Here is a 12423-nt window from a genome sequence, read left to right as displayed (position 1 = left end):
AAAAAACCATAAAAAATAAGTAACTAAGTGAGGACTCTCAGCTTACGCAGCCCCACTCCCACCTCTCCAGATACTTTTCATTGTTTCTAACCTTTCCTCACGAAGTTCACTGCCAAATGTTAAAACTTCATTTTCATGCATATTTGCAGGGAGATTTAATTGTACATGGGATTGCCTTTATAACTTCGTAAGTCCCCAAAGGGAAATGTTAGATCTTGGCAAGTAAAGTTTTCAGTGGAAATTATTTATTATGCCCCTCTTGTGGAAAACTGTTATAGTCACATTACTATTTGCAATAAAGCTATACTGAAACCCCAGTAGCACACTGTAGCACCCACAATGCGGAATTCTCGTTGTAGAATTCTAATTGCTAAAATACTTTGCCTAATAATTATCATCATCAGAATTAATAGCTGGAGAAAATATTTAGTCAAGGTTGTTTTGCTTATAACAAGAGTAACAGGAATAAGAAGGAAGCATGAAAGTTTTACTATCATTAAGTTTAACAGGACTTTTTACTAAAGGTCGGTAATATAATGCACTCTAAGCTATTAAAAGGTTATAGAGAAAAAATATATATAAGGAAGAATCTTATATAATAAATACTTGTCCAAAAAGGAAATGATTTGTTGTTTAAAGGATGGATGTTTAGGACAAGTCAAAATGTTTAAGTATTTTATAAAATGGTCTGTAAAAGTCATTAAAAAATTTAATTACTAAAGGAAAAGAATTGTTAAAATTAACGGCATTTTAGCCACCCAATAGCATATTTCTCCCAATCATATTGCAAGTTATACAAGGGCCTAAAGCTAAAGTTATTCTCTAATGGTAAGTCAAGGGGGAAAGGTATGCTTTTCTCAAGGAAAACGTTACTTTTATATTAAGGTTTCTAGTAACATACAGCGACATCTAGTGAAGGTAAACTGGTATTGCAATCCATTGGTGTAACTAACAGGTGTCAAACTCTACAATCAGTTATGGTCTATAGGACCCCTACTAATGGTGGTAATCTGAATACTCATATTCTAGCCCAATATTTTAAACCTTCTTGTAAAATTTATCTCTTTTTGCCTAGGAGCAATCAAACAACAAATGGTGCTGCAAGCAAATCCACACATAAACATGCCATTCTTCAGAGAACCCTTAAATCAACCTCAGAAGACCCCACTGCTCTTCGCCCACACGATGCGCTTTTTCAGCAGGAAGTATCCAGAAAGAACCATCATCCAACACCCCCTAACAGCAGTTAGGTTTGCTTCTCTTGAGGTGGGGAATAATACAGGAGTTGTGAATAAATAATTTTTAGGCAGCTAGAAAGGGTAGAGGTTCTTAGTGGAAATTTTCCTGTAAAAAGCAGCAACGCCCTGAAACATTTCTTCTCTAACAGAAAAGGAGGCTTGAAGGCCCAGGCTGGCAGGCTTTGACATGCAAATGCCGGCGATTAAAAAATGGGTCCACTCAATATGGCAATTCCTGCCTTCTTCTCCTTATCACCAGGTATCACAAGTGTCATGGCCATCTCCAGATAATACCATGTGTTCAAAACATCATGGTGACCCATATTTGCATATTAAAGGGCTCACGTGGGAGGGCCAGGTTTTTGTGGGCTATGTGAATGACACACCTGGTCAAACCAATCCCCTGGGCCCTGTGCAAATCAGACAGTGCCTCCTCCAGCATCCCAATATAAGCAACCACTCTTCTGCCACACACAGGATTTCTCATTGTTAGAATCCTCCCTCCCTCTCTCTCTGTATAGGGGAGCTGTTTTCTTCTTCCTTCCTTCTTTCTTGCCTAACAAACTCTCCGCTCCTTAAAACCACTCCACATGTGTCTGTGTCATTTTATCTAAATCAGTGTGAGCCCAAGGACCCTGGTGTTCCTGCAGTCATCAGAGCTGTATCAGCAGCATTATTCACAAAAGGAATATGTGGAAACCCATAGGTCCATTAGCAGATGAATTGAGAAACAAAATGTGACATATACATATAATGGACGATTATTCAACTTTAAAAATTTATAAAATTTTGATACATGCTACAACATGGATGAGTCTTTTAAGACATTATGTCAATGAAATAAGCCAATCACAAACGTATGAACACTGTATGATTCCACTCCTGTGAAGTATCTAAAGTAGTCAAAATCACAGAAATAGATAGTAGAAAGGTAGTTGCCAAGAGCTGGGGGGAAAGGGTGAAGGGAATTCATGTTTAATGGGGATAGTATCCGTTTCAAAAGGAAAGAGATCTAGAAATCTGTTTCACAACAGTATGTATATACTTAACACTATTGAACTATACATTTTAAAATGGTTATGATGGTAAACTTAATGTTACGTGCTTTTCCCCAATAAAAAGAAAAATAGGCTGGGTGCGGTGGCTCAAGCTTGTAATCCCAGCACTTTGGGAGGCCGAGACAGGCGGATCACGAGGTCAGGAGATCGAGACCATCCTGGCTAACACAGTGAAACCCCGTCTCTACTAAAAAATACAAAAAACTAGCCGGGCGAGGTGGCGGGCGCCTGTAGTTCCAGCTACTCGGGAGGCTGAGGCAGGAGAATGGCGCAAACCCGGGAGGCGGAGCTTGCAGTGAGCTGAGATCCGACCACTGCACTCCAGTCCGGCGACAGCGCGAGACTCCGTCTCAAAAAAAAAAAAGAAAAAGAAAAAAAGAAAAATAGAGTTCTAATGAGCAAAATGAAGATTCAATCCCCAGTCTCTCTGATTCCCAAATCATGCACTTATAAGCACTACCATTTAATATATTATTAAACACAATGAACCTGTGCTCCCTCACTATACTCATATTCTAGCCCAATATTTTAAACCTTCTTATAAACTGTATCCCTTTTCACCTAGAAGCAATCAAACAAACGGTGCTGCAAGCAAATCCAGACATAAACATGCCATTTGGAAAATAACCAGAGGAATGGGCAATTTCCTACTAGTGACCATTTCTAGAAAGGGCACTAGGAGAACTTCCCCTGCAAGCCCCCAACTAGACTGCACCTAGACCTAAGTTAGTCCTCATAGTTGCCACAAGTAACCTCACAGCAATGTGTATTTTGTTTTAATAAAGTAGCTGATACCTCCTAAGTGTATTCCTATGCTTTTGAAATCTTAATTTAAGGAACTTTCTCTTTGGGGAAAAAAAATGTTTAAAAAAGAAATCCCACAAAATGTTTAAGATAGTATATTAGTCTGTTCTCACACTGCTAATAAAGACATACCTGACACTGGGTAATTTATAAAGGAAAGAGGTTTACTTGACTCACAGTTTCACATGGCTGAGGAGGCCTCACAATCATGGCAGAAGGTGAAGGAGGAGCAGCCATGTCTTACATGGCGGCAGGCAAGAGAACATGTGCGGGGGAACTGCCCTTTATAAAACCATCAGATCTCATGAGACTTACTCACCATCACAAGAACAGCACAGGAAAGACCTATCCCCATGATTCAATTACCTCCCACTGGGTCCTACCCTCCAAACGTAAAAATAATGAGAACTACAATTCAAGATGAGATATGGGTGGGGACACAGCCAAACCATATCAACGTCCTTCTTCACATGGCAGCATCAAGGAGAAGAATGAGTGCCCAGCAAAGGGGGGAGCACCTTATAAAACCATCAGATCTCATGAGAACTAACTCACTATCGTGAGAACAGGATTGGGGAAACTGCCCCAATGATTCAATTATCTCTACCCGGTCCCTCCCATGACACATGAGGATTATGGGAACTACAATTCAAAATGAGATTTGGGTGTGGACACAGCAAAACCATATCTGATAGCTATTTCAATGAAAGGCCACCAACTTAAACTAAAAGGGTCTAAGATTGGTAAAAATGCAAAAAGTCTCTGGGTTCCCAGTCAAAGAAATAAATTGTTACATTTTATGCCACTAAATTTTAGAATGGTTTGCTACACAACAATAGAAATACTTTAAAGTCTAAAAATCTACTTTGTCTGATATTAATTCAGCTAAACTAGTTTTTTAAATTTGTTTATATTTTTCCATTATTTTACTTTTGTTACTTATGTACGATATTTTACATATGTCATTTGTAAGCAGAATGTCTGTGTGTTTATGTGTGTGTGTGTTGTACGATAATCTTTGTCTTTGCTTTTAATTAATCTTTATCTTTGGTTTTTAATTGCAGTACTTAATCCCCCTACATATAATTACTTAGGTATTTTAGTTTAAACCTTTTGTCTTAACATTAGCTTTCAAATTTGTTCCAGGTTTATGAAACAAATCCTAAATATGTGTTTTTCTTTCTCTTAATTGCCTTCTTTTTGTTGATTATGCTTAAAATTCTGCTTTCCTCCCTCTGATTTTGTAATTTGATAGAAATATTATTTCAGGGTATGCATTTGCTTTGTACTGGGTCAACTTAGCTATGCTAACGTACCCTCGACTCAATTCTAATGAGCCATGAACTTCAAGTTCTGTTATTCCTGCCAACATTTTGCTCAGCAACCCTGACTCATATTCACCCTTTCTGGAATCAACAGATTCTTTGAGGGGAAAAATATTGTATTTTATTTTAATTTTTTTATTTTTAGCTATTATGGGTACATAATAGTTATACATACTTATGGGGTACATGTGATATTTTGATACAGGCATACAATGTGTCATGATCAAATCAGGGTAACTGGGATATCCATTACCTCAAACATTCATTAATATCACTTCTTTGTGTTAGGAACATTCCAATTCCACTCTTTAAGTTGTTTTAAAATATACAATAAGTTATTGTTAATGACAGTCACCTTACTGTTCTGCCAATCATAAACTATATTTAAAAAAAATTAATATTAGCCATACATGTATTTTTTGTTTTGCTAACCATTGTTCATGGTGTTTTATTTCCTTATGGATTGTGAGCCCATATATGTATGGCTGATATTAATCTGTAGGAGTCCTGAGGTATTCTGCCTGAAGTGGCATTCCCCCAGATATAAATACTATTTGCTTCCCTCATGCACCCTCGGCTTTTACCAATCTGGGACAAATGTAGCCTCATGGATTAGAATCCTAACCACATAGGTAATAAATATTCGGAGCCTAAATCTATAAGAGATCCAAAGTATAGCCATGAATTCTCAATATGAGTATTTTGTTCATTTGTTTTTCTCGTTGTTTCATTTACCTAGAACTGAGAAGAAAACAGGTGATAATGTTTTCTCCTTTTGCTTTAAAGAAGTGGCATATTTGTTTTATAGACCATCCTTCCAATTAGACTGAGGCAGTTAAATATTATTATTGTATATGAGGGTTGAGGGCTTAAGGGAGTTGCAATCTATCCTTTCACTGAGGATGTAGGTTTTTTGAAAAATCAACAATAGTCAACAAGCTTTAGAAATTAAGATCCTTCACTTTGCAAAAGTGAGTAGATGCTATGTACAAAATAACAAAAACTTGATTTATAATCTATAAGAATGTGTTCATTGCAAATGCAATATAGCATGGTTGGTAATTTTCATTGCCTCACTGAAATCAAGTTAAAGAGATATACTAGTTTTAAAACAATGATGCATAAAGTAAGACTTACCAGATTTTTGTCCACAACAATATGCATTTCAATATATCGAGGGAATAACTTAATAAAGTCAGTTTTCTGAAAAACACATAACATGAGTCATGAGGAATTTACAAAAATTTACCTTCTACTGAAATTATATTGAGAGATAAACTGAAAGATATATTGCTCCTGATTACATAATGAGGCTATTTTCTTTTTTTTTTTTTTTACAGTGTACAAGGAATCTTTATTATTTATAACTCCATGTATATCTGCAATTATCTCAAAATAAAATATTCAATTAAAAAAAAAAAAAGGAACTCCCATTGTGGAATTATCAAGAGGTAAGTGAAGGCCAAACCTTCATACGATACCAAACCTGCCAGCACCTTTATCTTGGGACGTCAGAGCCTCCAGATCCACCACATAAGCTTCTACTGCTTACCCAGGTCTGTGGCATATTGTTACAGCAAGACAATGGCCTAACACAAATGCTATTACCACTATTATTTTCTGAGTTCTGTTTCATGCATGGTCAAAGCAATTCCAAACTAGTATATAACACACAAATGGATACTTTAAACAATGTGTTTTTTTAGGGTTCAAAAGCAAACTCTGGATCCTGAGCTTAACTGTAATGCAATAGATTATATCCCACTTATTTTTGTAATTTATTTTATATGGCCTGACACAGTGGCTCATGCCTGTAATCCCAGCACTGGGAGGCCGAGGCAGGTGGATCACGAGGGCAGGAGTTCGAGACCCGACTGACCAACATGGTAAAACCCGTCTCTACCAAAGATATAAAAACTAGCTGGGCACGGTGGCACACGCCTATAATCCCAGCTACTCAGAAGGTTGAGGCAGAATCGCTTGGACCCAGAGGGTAGATGTTGCAGTGAGTCGAGATCACACCATTGCACTCCAACCAGGTTGACAGAGCAAGACTGTCTGAAAAAAAAAATTACTTTATTTCTTCCTTGATGATTTAAGACTATCTTCAAACCAGTACAAATATTTCATACATAATACCTGGCCATTTTCTAACCAACTGAGTAATCTGTTGCACAATAAGCTACCTTACATCCTTCAGCAAGGAATACATTAAATTTGAATAGGAAAGACATTACATAATGAATTAGGACACAACTAAAATTTGCTTTAAGTATTTCTTTGGGGGAGAGGACACCACACTTCTACTCAATGAAGAGAAACATTTTTCAGCCCAGAGGTCTTTTATTATTTTTTTTAACACCTATTATGCCATGAATTCATAGGGAATAGGTTCCAGCAGCTCAGGCTCCTTCCCATTGGTTCTCACAAAGTGTGCTTCTCTGGGTGGAGCAGGCTGGCGCTTCAGTTGAACCCAGGTACCTTTCTCTTTGGCTTCTTTCTTTTTCTGATCATTTTCCTTCACGCGTTTCAGGAAGCTATCTCTGCTCTTAGAATGCTTAATGTGCTCAATACGTACATTAATTCTCTTGGCAAGAATCTTGCCCTTAACTTGTTTGTTTACAACAATGCCAACAGCATGCTGGGTAATGTTGTAGATTCTCCCAGTTTTGCCATGGTAACACTTGTGGGGCATTCCTTTTTGAACGGTACCCATTCCCTTGATGTCTACGATATCACCTTTCTTATAGATTCGCATATACGTGGCCAAAGGAACAACTCCATGTTTTCTAAAAGGCCTAGAGAACATATATTGGGTGCCTCCCCTCTTTCCCTTTGTGTTCGTCATTTTGGCAAATTACTGGAAGATGGCGGTTCCGGCCGAAAGGACGAGGCTATTTTCAAGTACAAAATTTAGGTACTATTCAGAAGATTCCAGTTCAAAGTGCCCTGGGTAGTAAGACTTTTCTATTAGACTTCTCAAGATACGTAAGAACTCAGGTATCTTTTACTTTTATAATAATTGAAACTGAAATTTTCAGTTTATAACCTAAAGCTTTGGTTTTTCTCAGCCTTTTGATAATTTTTCATACTAATCTTTCATGCAAGCAGATTTTCTGCTACCAATTACTAGGAAGTTACTTTTGGCAAACAATGTAGTCTAGAAAAATATTAAAATTTACAACCAATGGCAATTTGCTAGAGCCAGACATATTATTTAAGGCAGTCTATGGGTCTTGGTAGAGAAAAAAATTCATCGCTTTGCTTTACATATACTTTATGTAAGTCACTCATCCATTTTTGAACTGTCAACTGGGAAATCCAGGTTGTATAATATTCTCTCCTAAATTATCTGAGTAATTAAAGAAAAGGAATATTTTACATTAATTATCTAAATGCTCACATATGAAAATTAATGTTCCAGTTTCTTTTATACTATACTCATATCTTCATATTTCTAAGATTAAGTTTTTGCTAAGCTTTCATCTAATGGCAAGCATAATGACAAACATAAGTTTATTCTCTCGCCATTGTAAAAGTCATGTAGAGCCCTCATGAAAAAGTAAAATAGTTTTAAGATTTATAAGTCACCAAATCTTGTCTCTGAAAGTATTTTTTATTACACAAAATTATACTAAATTAAAATAAAAGAGCCAATACTTACTTCTGAACTTTTTCTGACTTGATACTCTGAATTAAACCAAGAATAAGTGTCATTTTCTTCTAAGAGAATATTAGTGTCAGCAAATTTTTCTTCATAAATCTTGTGTATAAATCCTGATACAGCCTCCATTGGTTCAATTCCATATGAGATGTTTTTCAGCTGCATTGTTCCCCTGAGTGTTAAGACAATCGAAACAAGTCTGAAATGATTCTACCAAAACCATAATATTATAGTGAGAAATTTGGGCCACAGTTTTTAAGATTTAAAGTTTTTAAGTTTTAAGACCTTAGGTTTTTTTACTTTTATCTCTTTATCTTTTGGGGTCTTTCTTACACCAGAACTGGACCACTATATCACAGGATACATGTTACCTTACATTACAAATCTGTGATTATCTTCAAGAAAGCATGGTAGTGGCATGGATCTGTGCACTTAAACAGGTTGAAACCCCTTTCTGTTGTGTAGATTTTCTAACCAGCCTGTAGAATCTCTAGGCAGTCTCTTCTTTAGTCTTTGATTCCTTCTCTTTGATACACTTAACTCTCCTCTGACACTTGATGCCCTAAATCATTTGTTTGTGTGGGCTGAATTGAAGGCACAATAGGCCTAATAATTACTGACTGCAGAGCCAGTGTCCATTATCCCATGCATTCCACAATTGTCAATTATTCTAGGACATTAAGAAATTGGACAAGAACAGAATTTGAGAAAACTAAAAAAGTATGAGGAGACCAATCAATCTCCCTACACGCAAGCTTTCTTAAAGCCTAAAGCAGCAGATCCTGTCAGTATCAACAAGTAGCCTCTCATCAGGAACAGATATTGCTGGAATATCAATCCTATTTTATTAGTAATTTTGGTTCAGTCCTTAAGGAATTGAAATGACAAAGGTGATTATAGAATTAGAACAGATACATGGAGAATTAATTCATAGGCTACCAGGATATAATATTGGCAAATTGAGTATCTTTAAGTAGTCTACAACCTGAGTCCTGAACACACGCTGAGGGTCACAAGAGAATTTGGAATACCCGCAACATATCCATTATAATTGCAATCCATCTAAGAAAAAAAAAGAAAAATTAATGGATAACTTATTTTTTAAATATATACCCCAAATATATTCTTTATATTTATTTATATTTATTACTTGATATTTTTTTATTTTCTACTTTAGCTACATTTACTATTTATTACTTTAGCTACATTTCTACTTTAATATGATTGGCAATTACCTAATAAATTTGTGCCAGGTAGAAATAAGCACCAGCCTAAGTTACTCAATTTCAGCGAATATGTAAAATAACATTCTAGTTATTACAGAATATTTGTCTTTTTAAAGAAATCTAGAATTACAAATATGTAACAAAAAAATAACCTAATTCTTACCTGAACTAGCAGAGGTTTGGAATGACGGATGTCATTTTTGTCATAAGAATGAATAAAAGAAGCTGAAGATAAAATTGATCTAGGCAAAAATAATAAAAAACATGCTCAAGTTGTGAAACAGAAAAGGTAGAAAAAATATTCATACAAATTTTCTTTTTACTGAAAAATTTAAAGTAGTGTTAATCGACTTGTTTTATCCTATTGTGCATGTATTTCTAGCACTTAAACTGAATTAGGTGCTTGATGAGACATTTTAACTAGAATGACATACCATACAAAAATGCAGATAAATGAGCAACTCAAATTGCTAGAGACATGAAGAGGAAATAGTATAGGTCCCAATTTCCAGCATAGAACTTTCTAATCTTTGTCTATTTCACTCATTGATTTTAGATTTTATACTCAAGTTTCAAAATTAAAGTGTAAAGTTAGGACAGTGATACAGTTTGGCTCTGTGTCCCCACCCAAATCTCATCTTGTAGCTCCCATAATTCCTACATTTGTGAGAGGGACCCAGTAGGAGATAATTCAATCATGGGAGCAAGTCTTTCCCATGCTGTTCTCGTGATAGTGAATGGGTCTCATGAGATCTGATGGTTTTTAAAATGGGAGTTTCTCTGCAAAAGCTCTCTTTGCCTGCTGCCATCCATGTAAGATGTGACTTGCTCCTCCTTGCCTTCCACCATGATTGTGAGGCCTCCCCACCCAAGTAGAACTGTAAGTCCAATAAACCTCTTTTTTTTGTAAATTGCCCAGTCTTGGGTATGTCTGTATCAGCAGTGTGAAAACGGACTAATATAAACAGAAAACTTAGAAAGAGTTACTTGGTGTCACTACAAATTCATATTTGCTAAACTTTGCTAAGTGCCAAGTTCTTCTCAATAACTCTGGTCAGAATTTTATTTCCCTCAGTAACTATTCAAAAACTTGACACTACTCCTGTCAATCATCCCACAAAACCCCCATGTTCCCTCCCTCTCAGATCACCTGTTCCCCATCTGCACTCCTTACCTTTATTGCCAGAAGGTTACTTCTTTCATTCAGAACAAGCCCTTACACTGGTGCTGTAGATACCATCCTGTGCCATATGCAGAGGACACTACTTTTTCTCTCCTATAATTTTGAACTCTTGTGCTCTACTGATTTTTATCATAATGCTATTTAAAATGATACTAATAAGTCATTATCATCCTAAAGAACCCTTTCTTGACCCCATGTTCTCCTGTGGCTATTCCTTATGTACATTTTTTTCCATTCTTAATACATTTCATCAAAAGAATTGTCTACACACAATTCCTTCAGTTTCTCAATTCTTATTATCCCTGAAACATCCCTGGAAAAGATCCACAAATATTAGAATGTCAAATCCAAAAGGCATTTTAAAAAATCATTTTACATTGGACTTCTAGCTTCTTTTTGAAAACTGTGGCCACTCAGTCCACTCAATTTACATAACACTTCATTCTTCTGCTATTCTTCCTACCTCCTTGGTCCCTCCAGCTTTATCTTCCATGTTGGCTGCTGTTTTTGTTCAACCTATCCCAGGAAACATCGCTGTTTCCCAGGGTTCACTCTTTAACCACAATCTATTTATAAGCACCCTATGTAACAGCACTCATTAAAAAAAACACAAGAAAGTAGAGCACAAGCTACTACTTTCTGCTCAATCTATATACCTATAGCTAAATCTATTTTCCAATATTCTTATTGAATATTTTCAGATTCAAATTGCTAGCCACATATGGCCAAGAATGGCTTTGAATGCGGCCCAAAGCAAATTTGTAAACTTTCTTAAAACATTATGAGAATTTAAAATATTTTTTTTAGCTCATCAGCTATCATAAGTGTATTTTACATGTGGCCCAAGGCAATTTTTCCTGTGTGGCTCATGGGAGCCAAAGAGACTGGACACCCCTGATCTACAGGAAAAAACACACTTGGGTATCTCACATGTGCTAAAAAATCAAAATCACCACTTCCTCACACAAATATATCCCTTGTTCATGTTCCTCAGTTAATTATACTATAGCCTATTCATTTTCTTGAGCGACAACTAAATTATCTGAAATTCCTCACTGTTTACCAATCATTCCACCAAATCTGTATTGAGGTCCACCGAATTTTTCTTTCAAGTGCTATCACTGGTGCCATCGTTCAAACCACCACCATTACTCACCTAAACTGTATAGTCATATAATTAGTCACCTTAACTCTAACTTTGTCCCCTCAAAAAAAGCCTATAGACTCAATGTGGCTACATAAGTACATACTTAAAACCATTTTTGGCTCCCAATATCTGACCATGCATTCTGAATCTTCTACAACCTGGCCCCTACCTACCTTTCCAGAATCTTTTACCTCTATTTTTCAGAAAATGTTTGCTTTAGTAATTCACACTGGCTTTGTGCATATCAGAAAAGCCACTGTGTCTCACACCTCTATGCTTTACACATAATTTCTTCTCTAAATAGAATGTTGGCTGAGTGTGGTGGTTCACGCCTGTAATCCCAGCACTTTGAGAGGCCAAGGAGGGAGGAATGCTTGAGGTCAGGAGTTCAAGGCCAGCCTAGGCAACATGGTGAAACCCCATCTCTTCTAAAAATACAAAAAATTAGCCAGGCATGGTGGTGCACACCTGTAGTCCCAGCTATTTGGGAGACTGAGGCACGAGAATCACTGGAACCCAGGAGGTAGAGGTTGCAGTGAGCCGAGATCACTCCACTGCACTCTAGCCTGGGCAACAGAGCAAGACTCTGTCTCAGAAAACAAAAAAAAGTGTTCCCCTGTCTTGCCCCTCTTCTTTACATAGCTCTGTCTCTTCCCTTAAGATACAAGTAATCTCTTTCCTCTTCCCTAAAAGCCTCCCCTGACTTCCAAGGAATACTGTTTACACATTTATCATATTACCATATTATAATAAAATTATTTGCTTTCTATTAATGTGT

General features: G+C 36.5%; 2 protein-coding genes across 2 annotated transcripts in view; both read right to left on the bottom strand.

Annotated features, from left to right (window-relative positions):
- The window catches only part of ADAM5 (Disintegrin and metalloproteinase domain-containing protein 5), a 136929-nt gene that overhangs the window by 119380 nt on the left and 5126 nt on the right, over positions 1-12423 (bottom strand). The window contains 4 exon segments of the mRNA NM_001283728.1: positions 5563-5628; positions 8090-8261; positions 9075-9151; positions 9479-9557. Of these exon segments, the coding sequence (NP_001270657.1) occupies positions 5563-5628; positions 8090-8261; positions 9075-9151; positions 9479-9557 (394 nt within the window).
- Positions 6749-7313, bottom strand: LOC107130595 (large ribosomal subunit protein eL21-like). Its single transcript, XM_045398177.2, has one exon. It carries the CDS (start codon positions 7271-7273, stop codon positions 6791-6793), a length of 483 nt encoding a protein of 160 aa, XP_045254112.1. The 5' UTR covers positions 7274-7313; the 3' UTR covers positions 6749-6790.

Source organism: Macaca fascicularis, chromosome 8 (genome assembly GCF_037993035.2).
Source record: "Macaca fascicularis isolate 582-1 chromosome 8, T2T-MFA8v1.1".
In the NCBI taxonomy this organism is placed as follows: Eukaryota; Metazoa; Chordata; class Mammalia; order Primates; family Cercopithecidae; genus Macaca; species Macaca fascicularis.
Note: the sequence above shows the minus strand (reverse complement) of the source record. Positions and strands in the feature narration are given on the sequence as shown.